This window comes from Emericellopsis cladophorae (genome assembly GCF_022114955.1).
Source record: "Emericellopsis cladophorae strain MUM 19.33 chromosome Unknown NODE_5_length_938552_cov_118_678949, whole genome shotgun sequence".
Taxonomy (NCBI): Eukaryota; Fungi; Ascomycota; class Sordariomycetes; order Hypocreales; family Bionectriaceae; genus Emericellopsis; species Emericellopsis cladophorae.
The window spans coordinates 480723-505108 of record NW_026250930.1 but is presented as its reverse complement, the minus strand read 5'-3'; the positions used below and the strand labels follow the sequence as shown (position 1 = coordinate 505108).

At 54.9% G+C, this 24386-nt stretch overlaps 10 protein-coding genes across 10 annotated transcripts; 3 read left to right on the top strand and 7 right to left on the bottom strand.

Annotated features, from left to right (window-relative positions):
- Positions 1–37: 37 nt before the first annotated feature.
- On the bottom strand, positions 38–490 carry J7T54_004710 (putative ORAOV1 family protein-like protein; the record flags this gene model as incomplete). Its single annotated transcript, XM_051503392.1, has 1 exon — positions 38–490. The coding sequence occupies one exon, from the start codon at positions 488–490 to the stop codon at positions 38–40; it is 453 nt and encodes a 150-aa protein (XP_051365020.1).
- Positions 491–879: 389 nt separating this feature from the next.
- Positions 880–2917, top strand: J7T54_004709 (methionyl-tRNA synthetase; the record flags this gene model as incomplete). The annotated part of the gene is made up of 2 exons (XM_051503391.1): positions 880–1807; positions 1854–2917. 2 exons carry the CDS (start codon positions 880–882, stop codon positions 2915–2917), a joined length of 1992 nt encoding a protein of 663 aa, XP_051365019.1.
- Positions 2918–3698: 781 nt separating this feature from the next.
- Positions 3699–4187, bottom strand: J7T54_004708 (fungal specific transcription factor domain-containing protein; the record flags this gene model as incomplete). Its single annotated transcript, XM_051503390.1, has 1 exon — positions 3699–4187. One exon carries the CDS (start codon positions 4185–4187, stop codon positions 3699–3701), a length of 489 nt encoding a protein of 162 aa, XP_051365018.1.
- Positions 4188–4785: 598 nt separating this feature from the next.
- Positions 4786–6508, bottom strand: J7T54_004707 (uncharacterized protein; the record flags this gene model as incomplete). Its single annotated transcript, XM_051503389.1, has 3 exons — positions 4786–5329; positions 5753–6056; positions 6112–6508. 3 exons carry the CDS (start codon positions 6506–6508, stop codon positions 4786–4788), a joined length of 1245 nt encoding a protein of 414 aa, XP_051365017.1.
- A 1250-nt stretch (positions 6509–7758) lies between these two features.
- On the bottom strand, positions 7759–8951 carry J7T54_004706 (Mitochondrial nicotinamide adenine dinucleotide transporter-like protein; the record flags this gene model as incomplete). The annotated part of the gene is made up of 2 exons (XM_051503388.1): positions 7759–8537; positions 8588–8951. 2 exons carry the CDS (start codon positions 8949–8951, stop codon positions 7759–7761), a joined length of 1143 nt encoding a protein of 380 aa, XP_051365016.1.
- A 1238-nt stretch (positions 8952–10189) lies between these two features.
- J7T54_004705 (Cytochrome b-c1 complex subunit-like protein) lies at positions 10190–10870 on the top strand (the record flags this gene model as incomplete). Its single annotated transcript, XM_051503387.1, has 3 exons — positions 10190–10467; positions 10551–10713; positions 10772–10870. 3 exons carry the CDS (start codon positions 10190–10192, stop codon positions 10868–10870), a joined length of 540 nt encoding a protein of 179 aa, XP_051365015.1.
- A 625-nt stretch (positions 10871–11495) lies between these two features.
- Positions 11496–14369, bottom strand: J7T54_004704 (putative ubiquitin carboxyl-terminal hydrolase 3; the record flags this gene model as incomplete). The annotated part of the gene is made up of 3 exons (XM_051503386.1): positions 11496–12714; positions 12768–13579; positions 13632–14369. The coding sequence occupies 3 exons, from the start codon at positions 14367–14369 to the stop codon at positions 11496–11498; spliced, it is 2769 nt and encodes a 922-aa protein (XP_051365014.1).
- Positions 14370–15149: 780 nt separating this feature from the next.
- J7T54_004703 (uncharacterized protein) lies at positions 15150–17210 on the bottom strand (the record flags this gene model as incomplete). The annotated part of the gene is made up of 3 exons (XM_051503384.1): positions 15150–16123; positions 16253–17056; positions 17180–17210. 3 exons carry the CDS (start codon positions 17208–17210, stop codon positions 15150–15152), a joined length of 1809 nt encoding a protein of 602 aa, XP_051365013.1.
- A 3964-nt stretch (positions 17211–21174) lies between these two features.
- On the top strand, positions 21175–21877 carry J7T54_004702 (Cellular nucleic acid-binding protein -like protein; the record flags this gene model as incomplete). Its single annotated transcript, XM_051503383.1, has 4 exons — positions 21175–21292; positions 21346–21476; positions 21532–21670; positions 21729–21877. 4 exons carry the CDS (start codon positions 21175–21177, stop codon positions 21875–21877), a joined length of 537 nt encoding a protein of 178 aa, XP_051365012.1.
- A 738-nt stretch (positions 21878–22615) lies between these two features.
- Positions 22616–24327, bottom strand: J7T54_004701 (Acyl-CoA dehydrogenase-like protein; the record flags this gene model as incomplete). The annotated part of the gene is made up of 3 exons (XM_051503382.1): positions 22616–22952; positions 23007–23392; positions 23512–24327. 3 exons carry the CDS (start codon positions 24325–24327, stop codon positions 22616–22618), a joined length of 1539 nt encoding a protein of 512 aa, XP_051365011.1.
- Positions 24328–24386: the final 59 nt, after the last annotated feature.

The window sequence follows — 24386 nt, the reverse complement described above, 5'->3', positions numbered from 1 at the left end:
AATCGATCCCTTTTGATACACAATCGTGACTGGGTTATCAAGTGACGGAGCCGGCCCTTTGTCCATCTTTCGTCGGCCCATGGACGACGCGACTGACAATACGTTCCTTTCCTTGCGCCTTCTTCAGTCGCTCATCAAAGTCCTGAACAGCTGCGTCCGAGTTGTCTATTGACAAGGTCTTTGGGTCCACCAGGGAATATAGTGTGTGAACGTTCTTGTCAAGCCGGACGTTGTTCGGCAGCAACGGAAGCTTGGACCCTGATGACGCCGACGCCGAGCTTTGCGTTGCGGATGGCAGGCGGTTGGCCCATACGATAGATTTCCCAGCCAGCTTCCCACTCTCTAACCACTTTTCAAAGCCTTTTTGCAACCCGAATGCGCGGCCCTCGGCTAAGCCATGTTTTGCGCCATCGCGCAAACCCTCCTGGTAGCCTTCCTGGTGAAATCGGCTTTCGACGTGCAACACGTCGTCAAAGAGGTCGTCGTCCATGTCGGCGATTGCCTAGCGCCGTTCGATGAGAGAAAGAGGCAATAGACTGTACTGGAGGCATGTAGTTGAAAGTACTGAGTCGGGTGAGTGAGTGCGCGAGGGAGCGAGGATTGGCAGAAATTGACCGCCTGACAATTCTAGAGCGGGCGATGGCGGGGAATTCCTCAACTTACTAGTGCCCCTCGACTCCAAAGTGAGAACTCCGACTGCGCATCCCTTGTGACTCAAACAACAGCCTTGGTCATTGATTCTGTCGCGTTGTTTGTTCTCCGATCTAGAGTTGCATCTCTCACAGGGAGCCCTCACATAGACAAGGATATTTCTGCGCTAGACCCGCAAGACAAGAAGACAAAGTGAACCTGTTTCTTCCACCCCACCATCGCATCGCCATGGGCGTCGAAAACCCAATCCTCCCCCAAAAGGGCAAGAACAACATCCTCGTGACGAGCGCCTTGCCCTATGTCAACAATGTCCCCCACCTGGGCAACGTTGTAGGCAGTGTCCTGAGCGCCGACGTCTATGCGCGCTTCAGCAAGCTTCGCGACCGCCCGACACTGTACATCTGCGGCACAGACGAGTACGGCACTGCGACCGAGACCAAGGCCCTCGAGACGGGACAAACTCCCAAGGAGCTTTGCGATGAATTCCACGCGAAACACAAGGCCGTCTACGACTGGTTCGAGATCGGCTTCGACCACTTTGGCAGGACCTCCACGCCAAAACAGACAGAAATTGTGCAAGACATCTTCTGGAAGCTGCACAGCAATGGATTCCTAGAGGAGCGCACCACGAAGCAGCCATACTGCGAGAAACACGAGGCCTTTCTGGCGGACCGCTTTGTAGAGGGAACTTGCCCAAAGTGTCAGTACGACGATGCACGTGGTGATCAGTGCGACAAATGCGGTTCGCTGTTAGACCCCTTTGAGCTGATCAACCCTCGCTGCAAGGTGGACAACGCCACACCAGTCCCGCGCGATACGAAGCATCTCTTCTTGTCGCTGGACAAGCTGCAGCCCGAGGTCGAGGCATGGTTCGAGAAAATGCACGAAAAGTGGTCGGCCAATGGTGTCGCCATCACCAAGGCCTGGCTGAAAAGGGGACTCGAAGGACGCAGTATCACCCGTGATCTGAAGTGGGGTGTCCCAGTACCTCTGGACGGCTTTGAGAACAAGGTCTTCTACGTGTGGTTTGACGCCTGTATCGGATACCCTTCGATCACAGCCTCGTACACGGACGACTGGGAGAAGTGGTGGAAGAACCCCGAGGAAGTTAAGCTATATCAGTTCTTGGGCAAGGACAACACCCAATTTCATTCCAGTGAGTTTTCACTTCACCAGCGAAGCGTAATGTGCTAACAGTCCAGTCATCTTCCCTGCATCCCAGATTGGCACCCGTCAGGGCTGGACTATGCTGCACAGACTCTCGACTACGGAGTACCTCAATTATGAGAACGGCAAGTTCTCGAAATCTCGCGGCATCGGTGTTTTCGGCAACCAAGCCGAAGAAATTGGTATCTCACCTTCCGTTTGGCGATACTACCTCCTTTCCAACCGGCCCGAGACGAGCGATACTCAATTTGAGTGGAACGCCTTCGCACAGGCCAACAACAACGAGCTGCTGGCCAATTTTGGCAACTTTGTCAATCGTGTTGTCAAGTTTGTCAATGCCAAGCTTGACGGTGTGATTCCGGAATATTCACTCGAGTACAAGGACGAGACCTTTGACTTCAGCGCGTGGGTCGCCAATGTCAACAAGCTGCTGGGCGAGTACACCGATATCATGGAGGGCGTCCATCTCCGTGAGGGCGCCAGGAAGATTTTGGAGATCAGCAGCGAGGGCAACAATTTGCTGCAGTACCGCCTCGACAACACTTGTCTGACGGAGCAACCCCAGCGCACATACCTTGTCATTGGTCTCGCGCTCAACCTCTGCAAGCTTCTGGCCTCCATCTGCTCTCCTTACATGCCCAGCACCGCCGAATCAATCTGTCAGCAGCTCAACACCACGCTCGGATCCATCCCTGACACGTGGACGCCCGATACACTCAAGCCCGGTCACAAGCTCAACAAGGCTACGTATCTCTTCTCCAGGATCGAGGACAAGAAGCTAGCCGAGTGGAAAGAGCAGTTCGGTGGAAGCGCGGAGTCGCGTGCGGCTGAAGCCGCAGCTAAGAAGAAGAAGCAAGAGGACAAGGAGAGGGAGAAGGAGAGGAAGAAGGCCAAGAAGGCTGCCAAGGCGGCCGAAGCGGCCAAGGCTGCTGTGAACAAGGTGTCGGAGGCTGTCGCAGGCCAAAAGGTAGTGTCCGAAGGTGCTGATGTCGCGGCGAGCGAAGGCAAGGCTGTGGACGAAGGATCTGCTGCTGGTGGCATGTCGACTGCCTCAGCAGAGGTCACAAAGGATCTCCCCATCCGGGGCAAGCCTCAATGAGCGCATGATTCTATGGTGTAGCGGGGTTATGGTGGTTATGGCGCAGACGGGCAGGCATCTTGCATTTAGGACTTGGGGCAAGCGAGGGCGAGGATGGCTTCGTTTGGACGGTGATACTGTGATACGAGTCATATGCTCATAGGTACGGGGATTGTGCATAATAAAACATTTTGACAGCTTCAATCACAGTATGTGCATAAGGCAGGCTCTGCTGCAGATCATCGTGCAATGTCTCGGGCAGGTGCACAACGAACATGGTTCAGACCTGAATCCTGAGATATCAATCTTCTGACGGATTCACAAGGGCGGTGTTGTTACAGATGAGAGCCAGTGGACATGCGCGCTGGAGTGCGGACAGCTACTGTTGGCCAACGTCCCCCATCCACATGATCGGTGAGCCATTCATCTCCAAGGATGAACCGAAAGCCTGCATCACATCTGTTAGCGCAAGGATACAAGCCATGATGGATGCCTGTAGTACTTCCAGATGAGTCCAGATCCAGCCAGTCGGTTGCTTGCCACTCGTTCGGGGACAAGCCCAATGCATTTGCCTCTGGAATCGGACCAGAGTGAAAGATTCCAAAGTCATTTGTAGTTGGTTTGGCTCGTTCTGCGCCATGGTGGCCATATTGGCGTTGTCCGTCAGCTGGTGTTGGTGTGCCAGCCCTTGGCGGGCTTCTTGACGAAGCTCTTCAAGTATGACGCTGTAGCTCTGGCTTGGCGAGTTTGTGACTGTCGAAGCAGCTAGATGACCCTGACATATTTTGGCCAGTGCGAAAAGTTATGGGTTGTCAGCATTACTCGCTCCCTTTTGGATTTCCCAGACGTAGACATTTGTCAAGGCGCAAAAGGTCACGTATGGCGTCCACCAAAAGGCGTGGAACATGATTGTGTCGCCTACAACGCTGTCCACAGTGTCTAGTGCGAGCTTTGCTGCGTTGATGCAGACTATCGTGCTTTTCTCCTCCTCTTCTGTGCGATCGGCCCCCATTAGAAAGGGCCGATTGGCATGCATCAGCGCATGAGCATATGACAGTTTCAGACCCATGGACTGTCGTCGAAACGAGGGTATCAGACTGAGGGGCCGTATTGCTCCAAGATGAGGTGGCAGTTCCTCTCGCCAGGCATACAGCTTCTGGCCGAATGTCTGGGCTGGTGCGAGACGCGCTGGCTTGGGCACGCGGTGGAGAGAGTAGACCTTGCGAGAGATGCTGTCGACGATTTTGGCGATTTTGGCGTGAAAAACGAGCGAGTCAATGTGACAGTCCATTGTTGGCTCGCTGTTCAGCGGCCCTTAAAACGACATGTCCTCGTCGTTCACCCGATCCGTAAATTCTTGGTCGATGACATCGTCGTGATAGAGGCGAGTCCGGCCAAAGACAACCGCGAGGTACTTGTCGATGATATAGACGGTCCAAAAAATGCGTTTTCGACACTGGGAAATGATATAGTTCCCCGGGGTGTTCCTGTTGCTAGCGGCACGGCTTTTCCTATGCAGACCCAGCGCCTAGACGAAAGGTACGGTCCCCCCGAACACGTACCAGGCTTGAGTCATTCTTCCGGTTCGTAAAAGACACAGGACTTGCAGGACACGCGTCTGTACGGATTCCAGTCTCGATAGACCCGTCTCGGGCGTTAGTCAGAGTAGAGGCAGCGCAGAAATGGCAATCGCTCCCATGAATCGACCCGTCCAGATGGATGCTGACTGCGGTTTGTGACAACTTCTCCTGACGAAGAGTTGCTATGGCCATGACCGTTGTCACCAGAGCGGCCTTGTGGGGACCGATCCCATTTGAGATGGGTAGTTGGCTTTCCTGGTTCTCTATAGCTGTGTTCAACCACATCGAACAGTACTGGCGGTTGAGGCATCAGTAAATGGCGTAGGGCGGAATTGTCATCAGCTGCGCATGGGCCGATGTGTAGCCCATGGAGGTTAAAATGGTTGGCATGGTGATTTTCATGGCGTAGTTGGATAACGCGTTGGACCAGTTGGCAAAGATCAAGAGGTAGATCTTGTAGTTGCCAAATATGTCCTTAAAAATGGCCTTGCTGAAGTGTTTGTTGCTCTCCTTGAACTCGCGAGCGTTCGTGGAGCGACGGGTAACCTGTCGAAACTCGAGATAGCGAATCTTGTCCGCGTCGAGCCAGCTCCCAGACAGAGCAGGCGAGTCGCAAAGGAGGAAGAAGCACACGGACGCGACAAAGACGGACATGATGCCTTCGAGGATGAAAATCAACCGCCGGCCATGCAACCCTGCGACGCCGTCCATCTTGGCGATAGCATAAGCCAGTAGCCCAGAGAAGGCGCCTCGTGTGTCGGCTGAAGTGTACAAGATTGCGATTCTGGTCCGCGTCTCGCCAGGGAGATGCCATTTGGAGATGATAAGGATTGCTCCAGGAAGAAGTCCAGCTCTGCAAAAGTGTCAGTCGTGACGTCTCCAATTAGAATGGCCATATGAACGTACTCAGAGACACCCAAAAGAAGACGAATGACGATCAAGCCGGCATAATTTTGGACAAGACAAGCTGGAGTATGGGATGCTTTCCTGCAAAGATAGACCTAGTGAAGTGAGTAAGAACACGTTGTTCACCAAGTGGTTCTAGTGGCGGGCTGTGGAAGAAGACTGCAGTGTACTCTTATCGAGGACATATGGTAGCGAGTACATAGTTTCGTTTCATACTTCTGATTGGCTTCGTATGCGAACAAATACAGAAGTGGCAAATATAGGACTGCTCGTTCCTTGAACCCCTCGGCGCAGCCCATGAGCATGATCGCCCTGTAACATGCCCCTTCTCGGAGGACATTGCCAGCTCGATTTCGCCCGTGCAGTCTACATGGTCTCGAGCAAGGCTTTCACAGCGTCCACCGTCGCAGCTGGTCCTCCCGACCTGGACAATAAGATCTTGCCCTCCTTGTCAATGACAAAGACGCCTCTTGCGGTGCCATTGGGGACTTTGGCCAGTCCAATCGCCTTGATCAGAGTGCGCTTCTGATCGCAAAGCAGGGGATAGGTCAGCTCCTTCTTGGTGTGGAAAGTGGTGTTGGCCTTGGGCGAGTCTGCGCTGAGGCCGTAGACGGACAGTCCAGGAGCTTTGATCTCATCGAGTGCATCACGAAAGAGACAGACCTGCGTGGTGCCTAGTATCGGTATTAGCGTCAAGTAACGTCAAAGGCCTGACCTAATAGGACTCACAGCCTGGAGTTGACGCTTTTGGGTAGGTAAACAGCACCACTGCCTTTTTGCTCGCATCAAGCAGGTCTTTCAATGTTGTCGTCTCGCTCTCATGTGTCTGCACCTCACCGCCAAAGGTCTCCAGGTCATCCACGACGTCCCCCTCGCTATACGTCTTGGGTTGCGCAGGGACGGCGTCCTTGACATTCACGTCTTCCACCTTGTCAGTGGTACCGTTGGCTGATTTCGCAGGCTGCTCAGCTGCGGCCTTGTCCGAATCGTCGGCAGCCTTCTTTGTTTTCGCGGGCGCTGCCTTGGCGCTCTTGTTGAGCTTTTGCGACGAGGCCTTCTTCTTCGGCGCAGGCTGCTCGACGGCGGGCTGCTGGTGCGCTTTGCGCTTCCTCAATTCAACAACCATTGCGCGGGACTTGTGTTGTTATGTTGATGCTTGAAGCGCGATGTATTAGAGCTCAGTGCGTATATTCAGGATATGTCGCGTGGTGATACTGAGATGCTCAGCTGGGGGCGCGGTCGCGAGTCGTGACTGGCATGTCCAGACCTCGCCGCAGCAGCGACGGTCTAGACTCTTGACCCTGGGAAGTACCTTAGGGAAGGAGCTTGGGCCGCCCGGCACTACTAGGCTAGGACAGGCTAGGCCAGGCTAGGCGGATACATCAGGTCCGAGAAGTCACAATACGGACATGGCAAGTACTTCGATAACGGTATATACGTACTTCACTAGTCCTCTGCGGAGGGTCGAAAGGCTAGGCTTTCTTTTGAAGTCCCATCAACAATTGTTTGACCTCCGGAATGCGGCTGATTTTTGAAATTGAAGAGTTGGGAAAGAAGCCAAGTTCCGAACTTAACTCCCGATATGTTGTTGATGTGGGGCAGATATGCGACTCACGTTAATCGGACTGTCGGACACGCAATCCAATGCATCTGGCGCGAGGACTCGAGGGATCTGGTCTCGTTGTCGCACAACTGCACCATTGCAATGGATCCAAGAGTGAGAATTTACAGCCTACCTCCCAGCGCAAGCTAAAAGAATGTAGAAGTTTATGGCGCCTGCAGCGGCCTTCAGCATGGCCTGTGTTCTCTTCGTGTGCGTACGCCTGATGAAGTGGCCAAGGTCCTTCAAACTCACGCGATGCAGGTACACCCGATCGTCGATACGATCAGCAAGATCTCAGGCGGTATGGACATGTCACTCTCCCTCTTCCTCGCCGTGGTTCTAATATGATTTCACAGAAAGGTCAGCGTTAGCCTCGTGCTGGTCGCGCGAGCCCTCAATCACCATGCAAAGACGCCATTCACATGCGAGCACGAGCATCTCGGAATGGTGAATCATGTGCACCTCTTCACCGGCTATATACTGAATAAGATAATGCCTCCGACTTGGCCAAGACAATATCCTTCATGCATATACAACATCACCATGCAACAAGCTGACTAGCCTGCGAACCATTCTTGCGCTGTGCTCTTGGGTTTTGCACCGTTCTCGAAAACAAAAGGAACACATGAATGCCGCAACCGTGTGTGAACCAAGTAAACATGTTTGAAAAGTTCGTCTATACCTACACCGACCAAGGGTATCTCAGCCTTTCTCCAATGCTGAATAATTGTGTATGAAATTCGGAGCCTTGCGGCACGTCGCTATGTGCACTCTCAAGGGCGCGATGCTTCGCTTTGTAACAGGAAGGCCTTGCCCTCGTCCCTCAGCCCATTCAAGCGGGACATGACAAACTCATATGTGAGCATTGTCACCGTCGCCGCCGGCACAGCCCGTGTCATGTTCGTTCCCAGGCCGGCGTAGAATGCCCGCCATCCTTCCTCGCGCAGGATTGTTCGGAAGGTCATGACTACACCTCTATACTTGGGGACCTGTGGCTTGATCTCTGACCCTCCTGCAATGCCCATGCCCTGGAGGTACTGTTCGCCAGCCACAGGTCGTCGTTGGGTTTGCAGTCTTGTGCGGATCACCTCGTGAGGGTAGGTCGCGCTGCTTGCGAGCATTTTTGAGAGAATGGACGCTGACAATATGCCCACCCAGTGGGGCTTCTGTCCGTGGGCTGATGCCTCGCCCATGCCTTGTCCCGTGAATCTCGTCTTGAGATACTCGTAGGTGGGGAACTGAACAGCAACATGCGACAGGCCGAGTAATGCTGGCGTCAGACCAGAGTAGAACGAGGCGATGCCTTCCGAGGTATACATCTTGCGGGCGGCATCGATGGTCGATCGGTAGTGCCAAGGCTCTGATAATGTTGGCCTTGCTGTAGGTGTGCTGCCCGTTTTTGGAAACAGGGTCGAAGAACTCTGCCCCTGATCCGAAGGCAGTTTGCTCTGGGACATGAGCCGCGTCTTGATTACCCAGATGGGGTTCGTTACTACCGTACTGCTGGCGCCTGCGACGATGGAGGACCAGAAGTTGATAATGTGTTGGTTTTCTGGACTCGTTAGCTTTCCAAGTACGGAATCCCGTGAAGGTGAGACGTACCATAATGGTGGCCGAGGACGGTCTTGGCCTCATTGTACACTGTGAACCACACCGCCCATGTCGGGAGATACCCTAGAACGATCGGTCCAAGCCCGCGATACAGGCCTCTGATGCCCTCTTCTCGCCAGATCACTCGAGCCGATCCTACCAAGCCATTGTAGAGTTTGGGATGCCCAGCATGTCGCCCTCTGTCTACGGGCGTGTAGCCACCTTGGGCTTGCAATTTTGTCTTAATCACATCCAACGGACATGTGACAATTCCCGATGTGAACCCTCCTACAGCACCAGCAGTGGCATGGAACTGCGAGTCCGGCGCTCTTGCCGCCCACCTCTGCAGCAATGTCGGACGGCCCAGATTCTTCATTGGGCGGGTGTTCGAGGTGCTGCCCGTGTCGTCTGCTGATTGAGAGACTTGAGCGGTCACTCCATAGTCTGGCGTTGCATAATACTTTGTCGTTGATGGCTGGTTGGCCCGGCTCGTCCGCTGGTCGTGAGACATTCCTTCGAGCTCTGATCTCTATGTTGCGTCTCCTCCTAACCGGTGTCATGGGCTGCGGCACCCCGCCGAAATGATATTGCTTGCTCGGGAACTCGCCGAGCGAGCGTATATGAGGGTGATGTTTTGGTTTCTCGGGAAGCGGTGCCCATGCGTATCGTGACCACAGGCACTGGCAGCTACCGGCACTGCGGGGAACGCTCTCCCACGCACAGTGACCGGTATGATCAACGAACGCCGCCGGCCATTGGCATAGAATCGGTGCAGTGGCGTAAAGTGGGAGGCGACTGACTCGGAGATGTTTGCGTAGTCGCCGATATGGTCGTCGTTTGTGCGTGGGTGGTGGTAGCGAGACGAGGGATTAGAGTGGTGGATGTGGTGAGAGAAGCGAAGTTGGCCGAGGGTGGAGTCTTGGGGGCACGGAGCAAAGCCGGACCTCGCTCGGGAGATAAGGTAGATAGATATCCTACACTTTGACGTTCGAGGATTGACACGAGATCAAGTAAGCCGAATTGAACCAAAGCAACAGGAAATAACTTTCGGCGATGGATTTATTGCATCGACTCGGGTCATCCATTGGCTTGACTGTGGTAGTAATAGTGACCGTGAAGCTTGCTGTCTCGCGTCTTGGTTGACCAGTGACGCCATTTTTCGTCCTGTGGACCGTTTTCGTTCGACGAATGGCCTACCCTATACTCAAGCGAATTGCGGCAGTTGGTCGAGTCTGGATTGCTGTGATATTGGATTGCTGTGATATAAAACGAAAGTGAACATCTGTTTTTCCTGAAATAAGCAAAGAACCTGTGTCGAATTCGAAATCTGGATATCTTTGCTGAGTGAGAATTTCTGCAATGATCCATTGACGACTAACAATTTTGATCCGTCATCTTGCAATGCAATCAAGGAGGAAGCAACTCAAAATTGTCCATTTAGAACACTACTAAATAGAAAAGACTTCAATAACCAAGCAACTCAATCAATCAGAATTAAACATTGAGTAGCACCTACTCTCATGCCCTTTTTCACCAGAATGACCCAAGTCCTATCTGCACGCCTTCGGATTGAAAGCACGGGTCATTGAGACCCGCTTCGCATAGTGCCCACCAATGACCTCCCACGAAACCGAGCTGACTGAAAAACAACCACGTGATCTGCCCAATTCCAACTTTTGCCGAAACCTCCCAATTCATCGCAGGGACCCGGACGATATCGCGCAGCACGCTCACCACGACCACAACCGATTACATCCATCTACCCACGAGGACGACGACAAGATGGTCTCTCTCGCCCCCTTCATCGTCAAGCGGCCTTGGCTCCACAAGCTGATGATGCCCATCAGCAAGTGGTACGTTAACGCCGCCGGGTACCGCAAGATGGGTTTGAGGTTTGCACACCCTCCTACCAAAGCCATTGCACACGACGGGGCAAGGGCGGCATGGAGAAGAGCAGAGAGCTGATGCAGAGTAGATACGACGATCTCTACGAGGAGGAGCGCGAGGCCGTCCAGATTGCCCTCAACCGTCTTTCGCCCAAGGAGGCCTACGAGCGCGTCTACCGCATTCGCCGTGCTGCGCAGTGCAGCTACCAGCACAAGCTCCTTCCCAAGAACGAGTGGATCAACGACCAGACCGTACGCCGCAATCGCATATGCCACCAGCGAGAAGTGAAAAACTGACACGATGTAATAGGACGTTCCCTACCTCGCCCCCATCATCAAGCAAGTCGAGGCCGAGCTCGCCGAGAAGGACGCACTGGACGCCGCGACTGTGATCCGCAAGGCGCACTAAAGGAGAGAAGAGCCGGAGAGGGTGGTGCATGCAATATGTAACAATACGGAGAAAGGGAAAGACAACTTAGAACAAAGAGAACGTTCATAGACATGGGGAGGTGGTGCTTGTATATCCCCTGTATTGAACTCATTCGACTGGGATTGGAGGATGTCTCGTCTTCAGTCGCACAACACTCTTCTTTTTCCTAGCGTCATGAATGAGAAACATGGAATGATAGGACTTGTGCTTCAATTCGAATGCGGAGCTTTTCGAATTGAACAACCATCGTCTATCGCCCACCAAAAGCTTGCTGTTGCGTACTCCGTACATTGACCTACTCCCGCACACCAAACCTGCTCTCGTAGACGCAAGTCGCCAGTAATTTCATCTTCGAGGATGTTCTTCCCGACGCCGTCGCCTGTCGTCCCGAGGCCCCAGGAGCCGAGGAACGCCGCCCCCCTGCACATGACGCCTTTGCTCCATGTCCATGATGCACTCGCATACGAGACCTTCCCTGGACCCAGGCTTGTGGTTGCTGACGTGTCTTGTCCCTTTCTTTAACCACTCCAAGGCCGTAAGTCGTAGGAGGGTGCGTGGAGGAATAAGGCCAGACAAGTCTGACCGCTACATGACAGATCTAAATTCAGATCCGCTGGTAGAACAAGAGATAGGCCACCTTGTTGTCCTTCACACTTTCCTTGTGTTGCTTGCTCTTGGGCGTGGTGCTGCCGTTGCCGTTGATGACGCTGCTCCAGCGCTTGTTTCCTCCGGCAGTGGTCGTCACCTGTTCCCAATCCCCCTCATCCCCAGCCTCATCGTCTTCGTCGTTCATGGCACCAAACCTGTTCGCAGAGGCACCGGGGCTATTGTTGTTGTTCGCTTCCTTGTTGCGAATCTCCTTGTTTTGCTCCTCCTTGGAGCCAGTCTCGGCGACATCGTCGCTGGGGATGCGACGCAGTACAGTGTCATCCAGGCGGAGCCAGTCTTGCCCATCCTGCCGACGGACATCAGCAGTGTAGTGACCTCCACTGGCATTCTTGCCGTGATGGTAGACAACACTGATGAGCTGGTACTTTGGCACTGTGCTCTCCGTGAGGGCTTGACGCTTCTGACGTGAGAGGGCTTGCGGGGGGATCTCGAGTTCAAGGGGATAGTCAATCTTCTTCCAGATCTTGACAGTGCCGTGGCCCTCCGCGTCAAACTGGAAGCGCTTGAGATGGAGGATCAACACTGGAGGGAGAGATTCAATGAAGACCTGCTTGGTCGCCAAGACATCCTTTCCACGTGGAGAGTTGAAGTCGCCTTGCAGGCGCTCAGGCTTCGTCAGGCCACGGAGGGCATCGGTGACACTCCGAATGTCGGGCGTGCTGATGTCCAGCTGAAGAGGCTGGTATGGCTCGGTGGTGATGGAGTCCTTGAGGCCCGGGACACGAAACTCGGAACGCAAGAAGCCGCCGAATATTTTGTTGATGGGCGTTGATGCATTCGTACCCGAAGAGCGAGAGACGGCTGCCTTTTGCTTGCGGCCCACCTCTAGCCAGTCGCCGGATACCTCAGCCTGACCATCGACACTAGATGCATCCAACTGGGCCTGAGGAGCACCGCTGCTCGACGAGTTGCCCATGACGGCTGTGCACTCATCATCCAGCGACTGCAGGAGGAACCCGAGGAATTCCTCCGCGTCTTGCTGGTGGCCACGTCTCATACTCGCAAATCGAGGAAGCTGCCTGATGGCCTCGTACACGAATTCAGGAGTAAAAGGTTCGCCAAATTTGTCGAGATCTTCCGCCTTGAGAGATTGACGAAGCTGCTCGATGGACCCATGCGGTCGAAGTACCTTGAACTCGCGCATAAACATAATCCTGAGAGTGTCAGTGGCTTACCTCCCCAAGTGAAGAAGGCTAGCTATACGTACATGGCGTCAATCAGGGGTGTCTCGCTTTTGAAACTGTGCGCAGCTCGCTGGCTGACTTGGTTTAAGAAATCGTAGAAAGGGACGCAGAACATCAAAACTTGTAGGACCGAATTCATGTAGCACATGTTCCCCGTGTTGATTAATCCACGGGGCTCAATGTATGCTGCTTTGCCGCTGGACCCGACTCGGTATGCATGGATCGCATCACCTGCAGAGTTTGTCACTGCCTTGGGGAACAGATTCGTCCCTGATGGTCCATTTGCGCCATCTCCATTGACTGCGGATACACTCGAATCGCCATGGGTGGCAACAGCCCGGATTGCTGCGTTCCTTGCAAACAGGTTGGCCCAGCTGGTAGGGGGAGCAGGCTGGGGCGTCGGAGCCAGAGCCGGGGCCGGGGCCGGAGCTGATGTAGCCTCGTCAATGCCCTCCCGCTCGGTGGCCTGCTCTTCTGCCCCCGAGACCTCGGCAACCGTCTTCTGGGAAGCGTCCTTTGGAACTACTGACGTAGGAACTGGGCCATGCTCTTGGACCGTTGACGTAGCAGGTGTGCCCGAGGTGGTCTCTGGGCGCTGAGCATGTTCGATGTTGGTAGTTTCCTGAGATGCTGCTTGATCCTTCATCTGTCCCGCCGTCGCACTCGACAATGCAGGCGCGGCGTCTGCCTTTTCATTCGGTTCGTTCGACTCAGAAGCGGGCTCTTGCTGAACGGCAGGTAGAGACACAGCGAGGCTGCTGGACGTGAACTTCTTCCGTGAACTCTTCGGCTTCCACGCCGGAAAGGGCTCGCCGGGATGGGAGAACCAGGGGAGCTATAGACAGATCAGCAAACGTTAAAATTGGCGCACAGATGATCGGTCTTACAGGTGCGATGAATGGGGCTGGTTTCTGTGTCACAGATGTAGCAGGCGACGCAGGCTTGACAGAGGCGCTGTATTCGCTGAGCTGGGGCGTGGAAGGGGTGTGAGGCAGAAGGACAGCTTGCGAAGACTGTGTCGAGGAGGGCGTCTGCGGCGGTATGGGAGGCGCGGCCGCGGCCGGGGTTGGTGGAGGCTGGTACGGTGTCGCCAGGGCTGGAGACATTGGTTGAGAGTGACGGGGATAGCTTGGGGGGACCGTCACACCAGCCATGGGGGAGTAGCCCGGAGCTGCTGGAGGAGACTGTGGGTAGACTTGCTGGTGATGGTATTGCATATAGCGGGGATCATTGGGCACCCCCCGAGCGCCATTTGTCTGGTATTGCGCTCCAGGCATGCCATAGTAGCCTTGAGGCACACCATATGGCATGCCATACCCGCTGGCATACATGTGCTGCGGCGGGCCCATGTGTTGCTGGTGATGGGCGTATGGCGCAGCATACTGCGCGGGATGCTGTTGCTGCATGTGGTGGTGATGATGGTGATGGTGCTGGTGCTGGTTGTAGTGGTGCTGAGGCGGGTACTGGTGATGTCTGCGGCGCGACCCAGACGGACCGCCTCCGCTCGTTGGCATATCTGCCGCAGCAGGCATATTATGGTTGCTGCTGAGGACTGTGCCGTGAGCGATGGCGGAACCGTTGGCCGGTGCTAGGCTTTGCCCAGCCGGCAGATGGCGGTTTGTCATCTTGCCGGCTTGGGGTCGATGAAGACGATCACGGGCGTCGCAATGGACTTTGCGACAGACCCGTGGATCGCCAAGAGCGTCTTCTTCTCCTTGATTCGGTGGCGTTTGGGCGCAGCAGCGTGGTGCGCGTGGCTCGGGATGAGGTCGTCGCAAGGTCGAAGTAATGCGGTCGTACGTGGCGAGTCAAGCGCGCGACGAGGATGGACAACTGGTGTAACAATGCCCGCAGCCACTGTATGACAAGCAAGAGCGAAAGTCTCCTCCCGAAAGATGGATTTCTCTGACCCGACAACGAAGGGGCCGGTGATCTTGGAGCGAGCAAGTGCTGGGTGTGACGACTGGATGTCCGTTGCACGTCAACAAGTTTGGGGGCCCTATGGAGAAATATTTTAAATTTCCCGACCGTCCACCTACGCATCCAGCCTGTAGTGGAACAGCAACACATGGTTACGTGAAGAGCTTCAAGAAGCTCGAATTTCCCCTAAACACCAGCCACTCTTCCGGTCTGCTTTATCAATGTCATCCGCGCGCCCTCGCGTGCTTGGTAAAGGCGGACAACAAGCATAGACGAGGGCTGTTAGTGTTTGGCGGCGCGACACCCCGCGACCGTAACAGCATCGCTGCACCTACTCTCGTGCTCCACGTGGTGCATGCTGGTTCAAGTCATAGACGTGGGCGCCAGGCGCATGTGGCTCCAACAGCAAGCGACATGGATTATGCGAGCATGCTTGGAAAATATACGAGTTCTATGAGGCAGCAAGAAGGCCGCAGCATCCAGATTTACTTCGCCAGCTCGTCCCTAAAAACCCAGACGCCGCCGGGGCGCATAGCTTCTCTACGTCGTTCCTCAACCTTGTGCCGCTCTCGCCTTTGGGCTTCCGCTTTCTCATCTTCGCGCTGTTGCGTCGTTGGAAAGTCGGTTTCCCAGAACCCTGGCGGCGAGCGTACACGAGTGAAGCGGGCCTTGTGCGTCCCGATCCTGTTGGACAATTCTCGCGCCTTTGCCTCTATCCATGTCTTCAGACGCTCTTCAGGGCCCATTTGCCCGATCTTCCAGGCGTCGTCTCCGAGATATTCCTCCAATAGCTTCTGCTCCTCCTGACGCTGGAGCCCGGTAAGTGGCTCCTTGGGTCGTTCTGCTCGTGCCAACCCGCGAAACTGGGGCCCACAGCAATCGTCTGCCACGCAGCCCTGCAAACACGCTCTTTCATCCTTGTTACGGACAACATCTGAAAAGGCGTAGTCAAGGCCTTCATTGGACTTTGGGTTGATCCTAAAGTCGTCCAACTGTAGATCGGCGACCTTCTTGGTGCGCAAGCTTCCCTTTGGCCGCTGTCTGTTGTGCAGTATAGAGTTGTTGGTCGTCTCGGCCAGAGGTGTCCGCGTTGACTGGGGTGTCAGAACGTCACTGGGGCGCTTGGGGGTAGCTCGTCCAGACTGGTCAAATGGCAACGCTCGTGGTTTTGGAATGCCAAGTTCGTCGTTGGGCAGTCCCTGAATGTCCTTTGCTCGGCGAATCGGGCGTAAGATCGAGGCTGACTGCGGAGCTGGCGATGGACTGTTTAGCAGACTGTCGAGGCGACCCTTAATCGCCTCTGGCATCTGCGCTCTGTCCCTGCCATCTGGTCTGTACCCGCCGCTATCCTCGGCGAGGCTTCCTATGCCGTCGCTGAGGCCTTTCTTCATCCGCTTCTCGGTGGATGCAGCAGGATCCGATTTCTGCATTCGTCTATTCACATCCACAGGCGTCAGAGCTGAAGAGAAACTTGACAAGTATGTTTGACGTGGTGTACCTGTCGCCTCAGGAACACTCGGAGATGCAGGCGCAGCTGCTACCGGAGGGGGCGCCATTGGGGGGACTCGCTCAGATTGTGTCGGCTCACGTATGATCCGCAGGTGCCTGCGTTTTCGAGGTGTATCCACAAGTTGAGCTGTTGCGTCGAGGTCGAAGCTTTCCTGCGGGACGAAGCTGCAATGGTGCAGGCTGACCAGTGGGCTCGATCCCGACTCGCTGGGTTCGGACTTGATGGCATGAGCTATGGGCTGGGCCTCTTCCATCCTGCTCCGTTTTCGCAGGACCTTCTCAGCCACAAAGACTGGAGTGTCTGATGAGATCTCTTGCTTGATCGTGACCGGGGCCACGTTGCTGTCTTCTGGCAATCGCGGAAGATCTGTATGGATATCCTGCTCGGAGCCATCCTGGGTGGACGCGGTAGAGTCATGTGTCTGTGACACGGCCTGATCCGAGTGAGATTGAGGAGAGGTCCCTGGCACTGTACTGGGGAGCAGACTATGCTCATCCAGGTTCTGATCTGCAGACTGAACACTGCTACCGCGCACGGCAGATTTTTCTTTCGGAGCATCCGATCGTTCATGATTGACTGTGCCTGGCAGTGGCAGGACAGCAATTTCGATGCCGTGGGCATTCTGGGCGTGGTAGATGCTCCGCTCGAGTTGCTCGGCGTAGCGCCTCCATCCGCTTCTTTCGGACTTGGCTGTCGCGATAGCATCTTTTGCGGTCCTAAATTGCTTGTCGAGAGCCTCGTACTTGCGCTGTAGTTTGATGTATGAACGCTTGAGATGCTCAGGTGAGGCGAGGTCAGGTTCGTCGGTCTGCACAGAGGCATCGTGAGTGACTAGGTCCGGTCGAGCGTCAATGGTAGCGTCCTTGTAGTTGCAATTGACCTCTGAGCTATTAGTGTCGTGCACCCAAGAGATGAGTTCATGTGAGGCTCACCCGCTTCCATCTCATCATCGATTTGCCGGCAAACATTTTCGAGTGCAGCCATAAGTGCCGGCCGCCCACTTACGAACCAGCTCGCCATTGCCGCTGAGATGCATTTGCGGCTCTCCGAATTAACTCTGACGTCGCAACGCTGGCGTAGTCGGGTTGAAGATGGGCATTGCAACGACAGACGCGTTTCCCCAAACGCGACAAATGCAGCGTCGCCAACCCACGTGACCAGACGATCATCCTGGCAGTGGGCCATTCTCAGAAAGGTCCAGTGTCTTCTTCATTATTTCAATAATTAATGTTTCAATCGATTTGATCAATTCATGTCAAGGAGTCTGTCTTTTTTTATTCAGTTTCGCCTAAAACATATAGGAAGCTTGAGGACTGCCCTCGCTTTATTCTTCGACGCCGTCTCCTTTCCCAAACATTAGGCGTGCACAAAGCATCCTCACCCACTGTAGTTCATCCAGGTCACATCGTCTCGCCAAACCCGAGATTTTTACTGCAACATGCCCTACCGGAGGAGATGCCATTGGATATTTCGCTGCGCTACCACCACCTGAGATATCCTTGTTCTGCTGCAGGTGGCATGAGTTGAGTACTCATGTTTAGCGGCCACGTACTTGGAACCAATATCTGCCTCAAACCAGTTTGAACTGGGCACGTCATCCTAGGTCGGTCTTGCACGTTTTTGAGGCTGAGAACGAGACGCAGCTCCTCTAATCCACGCGCAGTACTTTCAGCGGCAGGTATCGTGTCAGTCCACATCGAGCACACCGAACGAGCAAGCATAGCTCCGAAGCCGCGTGGTTCGCACCGAATGCGCACGCACGCGAGCCCGTTCGTGACCAGGATGCTTTCTTGGCTGCTGGTGCCGCCCCAGAGGATTTTGTGAGATGATAAGAAGCGAATTGTGCAGATCTGGCGAGCTCTCGTTGGCACGTAGAGGATTGCTCGTGGCCACTATGTTTGTCCAATATGCATACGCAGTCAGAGAGGCCTTCTCACAGCCTTGCACCCCCGTCGACGACCTCACAATCGTTGGTACGTATATTGATGAAAGTTCATTATTCTCACTTGATGTCCAGCCTCTGATGAAGAACGGGGTGCCTCTGGGGTTCCTCTGAGGTTCCTCTGGGGTCTCCAGGCAAGCAGGATGCAGAAGAGCCGACTGTGTGCAGCGAGCGGCCGAATGACCAGCACCAAAAGCTGGGTAAATGCTTAAAGCAAGGATCATTCGACCCGAACATTTTGATAACTAAGTATTTGAGAATGCGTACAAGTAGTCATAGTCCGGCGTCCATGTACTGAGCGCCTTTATGGCAAACACAGTGTCAAACAACTCGGCTCGACTGCATGTGGACGAGAAAATGTTGTTTCTTCAGACCGCGAATGTTGCTGGGGCTCTGCTAGTCGCTAGCGCTTTAGCATCATCATGTGTACGAATAGAAATCTCCGAATGTCACAGATAAAGAGCAAACTTCGATAGTGTAATCGACTTAAGAAACGACTGGGCAGTTCGGTCAGCTTCCCAAAGGATGTGGACTATAATGCCACTATATCTGACTACTTGTCGATACACGAGTCTGCGCTTCAACCAGCCTATGTGCTGCAGCCCAGGACAGCCGGAGATGTTCCAGACGCCCTCAAGATCACAGCAACCGCGGCAATTGTCACTTTGTAATCAGGAGGCAGGGTCATGCTCCTGCAGCAGGCTTCGCCAATGTAGATAGTGGTGTCACCGTTGACATGACGTCCATGTCATCGATTTCTCTCTACGAAGGCCACTCGATTGCCCGTGTCGAGGCTGGAGCAAAGTGGCTTGACGTGTACCAGCACCTTGATGGGACAGGAGTCCAGGTGGCAGGAGGACGCAACGGGAATGTCGGCGTAGGAGGACTTCTCGTTGGCGGAGGAATACCACACTTGACCACCAAATAGGGGTGGGCTTGTGACGCCGTTGTGAATTACGAGGTTATTCTTGCCAATGGCTCACTTGTGAACGCCAACGAGCGCTGCAACCCAGACTTGTTCCTGGCTTTGAAAGGGGGAGGCAACAATCTCGGAGTCGTCACTCGATACGACCTTGCAACCTTCCGATTGGGTGACATATCCACGACGACGATCTCGTACGACATATCTAAACGGGGCAAAATCTTCCAAGCCTTCAAGAACTTGCTTGACTCGTGGCGATACGATTCTCTGGCGTCCTTGGTTGCCAGCCTCCTCTACAGATCGACTACCAAGGCGTGCACGCTGGCATCCTCAGCTGTGTACACCAAGCCAATCTCAGAGCCTGCGGCATTTGCCAATCTCTCCGCGGTCCCGCACGAATCCCTCGTTCGCAACATCACGTCTCTGACAACTTTTGCCGATGAGGCAGACACGCCACCCTCGAGCCCCTGGCCGCAGCTAAGTTAAAAAAATTCTCCCAAAGACGCGAATGTCATAGGACTCGAAACAGCCCATGACGGCTTCAGTACGTTTCCGCATGCTATCAGCTGGACACTCCTAATGTCACGGCAGTTGTTTTAATATCTGCCCTTTGGCCGAACTTGGCTGTCAATGCAGAGGTTGAGGCAACAGCCCGCTCGGTCACCGTTGCGTGGGGGACCGGCGTCGACGCAAGGGGACTGTTGCAGAGCTTCCGGTACCTCAAGAATCGCGCCTTCCCAGAGACCACTTCAGTCCTATGGCAAAGTCAAGTTGGGCTTTTTGGCGTCAGCCAGCAAGAAGTATGACCATGCACAGGCCTTGCAGAGGAGGGTTGGGGGTTTCAAGCTCTCTTCCTAGGCTGGGACCAGGCTGACCGACGTGAGGCTTCAAAAGACATATATACATGTACCTTAGATTGCATATCGATATCTTCACCTAACAAATAGTCAAAGGAGAGTACGATGCAGCTGAGGCACCTGAAGGATGTTCCACGCGTCTTGTCACAGTTGGTCCCAGTGGCGGGCCTTGAATGGGTCCATCAAGCATTCCAGTTCCAGCCCAGGCCAGTTGTCGTCGTCGTGATAGGAGGGCCGCAGCATCACGTGCACGGACTGGGATCGTTCATTGTCAAGAACCCGTGCGCTGTGGCTAGGGTCTCGATGGGGGCTCGGCGTTGAAAGGCGATTGAGCTGGACCAATCCAAGCTCCCATATCCAGATCTGCCCCGCCCCCGCTTCCACACTTGGGCTGGACTGCGCTTCTCAGAGTCAATCCCAGAATGCTTGCCACTACCAGCAGCGCCAACCTTATCGTTTTAGTTAGTACCTGTAGCCAACGGTTGGGCGCTTTGGAGAATGGTGTCGCATTAATGAGCTGGAATATGAGACCCAGATTCAAAGAAATAGGGCTGGTGCTGTGGCCAGCTCGGAGGCTTGAGCATCACTATGACCCCTCAATCTGGCTCTAGGACCCCTACGAGACACAACCCGAGGTGCCGCTGCTGGGCTCCACATGAAAAAAAAAAAAAATGAAAAAAACATGGAAGCCAACTTTGGCCTTCGCTGCAACAACGACAAGTATCTTGCTTTCCAGACGCTGCGCACCTGCAGAAGCTATGATACGTACGGCAACTAGTCTGGTGGGCAGCCAGCCAGTGGCAACGGTTGTGCGCGACCCGGAATTCGCTGGGCGCCACAAAAAAATCAGCCAGTGCCCCCTCGCCCGCCGACGTAGTGGTGCTAAGTAATGCTTTGGCGAAGAAACCGCCCGCCGCCCTTCTCCAAAATTCTCTGCTCAACGTGTGCTCAAAACTTCTTTCCCTCACACCTCACATTTCTTCTTTCTCAAAACACCTCGCTGTGCATTTGAGATACCGTCAATTGACTTTTCTGTCATATTCTCCAGACTCGCTATCCAAAGCTTCCTCTACTGTGAGTTTAACGCACCCCCAAATGGTTCATGCTCACGCGTGGCCCCGCCACTACCCTGAACTTTCTACCGTTTGGTCGCCGTTTCGCGACAAACCTTCGTTGGCGTCGCGATCGTTTAACAGAACTTCACAATGCACACTGGTGGCACATAGTCTGCAAGGAAGCAAATACTGACATTTCCATTCATAGGCACTCCTCCAACATCATGGACTCCTACGCTCCCCGTGCCTGCTACTCGTGTGGCAACCCTGACCACCAGTCTCGTGACTGCCCCAACAAGCCTGCTGCTAAGTGCTACAACTGTGGTGGCGCTGGTCACATGAGTGAGTTCTACGAGTCATGCTTCTATTTGGTAACACCAACTAACCACCATTAGGCCGCGATTGCCAGGAGCCTATGAAGGACAACAAGGCCTGCTACAAGTGCGGCCAGGCCGGTCACATCTCCCGCGACTGCCCCATGAACGGCGGCTCCGGTGCCCCCCGTGGTTCGACTGAGTGCTACAAGGTTTGTCCATGCCCCAGCAACATCCAGTCGGTCCTGGCTGCTAACAATTTCGCAGTGCGGTCAGGTTGGCCACATTGCCCGCAACTGCCCTACCGCTGGTGGCTATGGCGGCAACGCTGGCTTCGGTGGTGGCTTCGGCGGTAACAGCGCCGGGAAGACGTGCTACTCCTGCGGCGGCCACGGCCACATGTCTCGTACGTATACACACACAATTGTCAGCTTGGCGTTGCAGAGGGCTAACAAAGAATCAAGGCGAGTGTGTCAACGGCATGAAGTGCTACAACTGCGGCGAGTCCGGCCACTACTCGCGCGACTGCCCCAAGGAGTCCGCTGGCGGCGAGAAGATCTGCTACAAGTGCCAGCAGTCTGGCCACGTCCAGGCCGCTTGCCCCAACGCCTAATTTCGACAGGTTTCCCGTGGAGACCCAACTCTCTGTTGCACGAACGGTACACACGACTCGGACGACTGGGAGGTAGTTGGCGTGGCAGCTCACGATACCCACGATGATCTTGGCTTTCTATTTTCTTTGTGCACGCATTTGATTTAACGAGTCACGAACACAATTTCGACGACATTGGTGAGGGTGGTGATGTTTTTTGTTTTTGTTTTTATCACTATTTTCTTTCTCTGCGAGAAAAGTTACCGCGAGCATTGGGGGCTTCGGCAACAAAAGCAAAGGAAGGGGACTTGATTCGGTACACTACTCGGAGAAACGGCAACTCGCGTTGCTCGGCGAGCAGCTAACGACCACGACGAAACGATACGGCGGCATTTCGGCAGCAACACGCACATTCGGCAACACTCCGGATACCTGGTGATCATCCAGGCGGTGATGGGTGAGATGATATGGCGGGGACGTTGGTGTTGAGAGCCAGGCGATGTGGGCTCGGTCAGTTGCTAGTCAGGACGAGATGAAATTGCGCTTGGTCTATCACATGGACCAGGATGAAACGTTGTGTGTACGAGATGCTCGTGGTGTGTGTAGCTTCAAGGCCTCTCTTTGTGTGCTCTTGAGAAGAAGCCGTCCGGTAAGGTGTAACGTTGGACAGGACAGTTGACAGCGTCACAGGCACCCATCCCTCTAGGCAGAATTCGTCACCCTCGATCGCACAGCAAACTGATTCCATTCACAAATCCGCTATAGCATCGCCTTTGGGAAATTCTTTATCGCTTGCCGCACGCCAAGATCCGCCACGACCTCCTCCGCCCCGCCCAGGATGGCGTCGAACTTGTACGTCCTGTTGAACATTTCGATATGACGGCCCATGCCCGTCTGCGTGAGACCACGACCGCCCCAGATCTGGACTGACTCGTCGGCGATTTCATGCGCCGCGCGCGTGCAGCTCATCTTGAGCAGGCCGATGGAGCCAGCGAGATGCCGAACCTGGTCCGCGTACGGCATATTGCACATCTGGTGAGTAATGGACTCGAGCCAGGACTGGTTGGACTCCACGAGAGCAATCATCTTGGCCAGCCTGCACCTGGTTAGTTTTCTTGCTACTGAGGAAGGGATCCCGGGAGCCACTCACTTTTGCCGGATGACGGGCTGCTCTAGGAGCCGCTTGCCGAAGACGATGCGCTGGTTCGCCCACTTGAGGCACTCCTCGACCACGACCCGGCACTGGCTCAGCACGCTGCAGCACATGGCCCACCGCTCGTGGTTGAAGTTGCTGAAGATCATGCGGATGCCGTCGTTCTCCTTACCGAGCAGGTTCTCCACGGGCACCTTGACGTTGTCAAAGGTGATGAGTGCGGTGCCGGCGGTGGACGAGTAGGACGTCTTGATGGACTTTGTGTCGACGCCCTCGCCGCGCTCGATGAGGATGACACTGATGCCCTCGCCCGTGCGCACGGCCGTGACAAAGTAGTCGCTCCACGTGCCGTTGGTAATCCACTTCTTGGTGCCATTGACAATCTGTGTATGGGGGGACGGGCCCGGGTCAGTCTCACGTTGCACGCATAAAATAGACGGTTTGGGTGCCGGCTTCTGATCGTTGACGCGGATCGGATCACGGCGGTTGGGGATGGACTCACGTAGTGTTTCCCATCGGGCGTTTTCTCCGCGGTCGTCCGTATGCTCGTCACGTCCGAGCCAGCGAATGCCTCTGTGATGGCGAGGCATAGCTTCGTCTGCCCACTGAACACTTCATCGCATATTCTCGTCTTCCACTCGTTTTCTGGCCCAAAGTTCAGCAGTATCGTAAGACCAATAGTCATGCCGGCCATGTTGGCGTCTTGGAAGCCTCTGGCCATGGGCCGCGCCATCTCCTGCGCGAGGATGACCACATGGAAGTAGTTGAACTCCTCGCCCTCGACAGCGCCGTCAAAGAGGTTGCGCCCATGCAAGTGTTTTCCTGGCCCCAGGCGCATGCGGAGCAGCCCGACCTTCTCCATGCGGTCGATGAGTTCCTGGCTGAGCAGTTTCCCCGTGGCTTCGCATTCCTTGGCCTCGGGCACCAGGTAGCGATCCGTGAACACCCGTGCGGCCTTTTGCAGTCGCCTGTGGCTGTCGTTGTAGTACGGCGACCGGAAGGGCTCGCCTCGCAGCCACAGCGGTTCCGCGTACGGCACGGGGCTCAGGTCGCCGGGCTGTGGTGTGATGATCTGGGGCTTCTCCCCCTCGATGGAGCCAATGACGAGTTCGGAGTACGACGCGAGGACCTCCTGGCGGTGTAGGCTGTAAAAGGTGGACGTGGCATCCTGGCCGGCGACCTGGCGCAGGACAGCTTCGCCGCCCGGGTGGGTGTCGAGCAGTTCGGAGAGGTCATAGACGACCGTGTCGATGATGCACCACGGGTTGTCCACCGAGGAGCCCTGGTCGCGGACGGCTTCGCGGGTGAAGGTCTTCATTGTGGCCGGAGACATCGAGCGAAGAAGCGGTGGCTACTGTAGAGGACAGAATCGGGAGT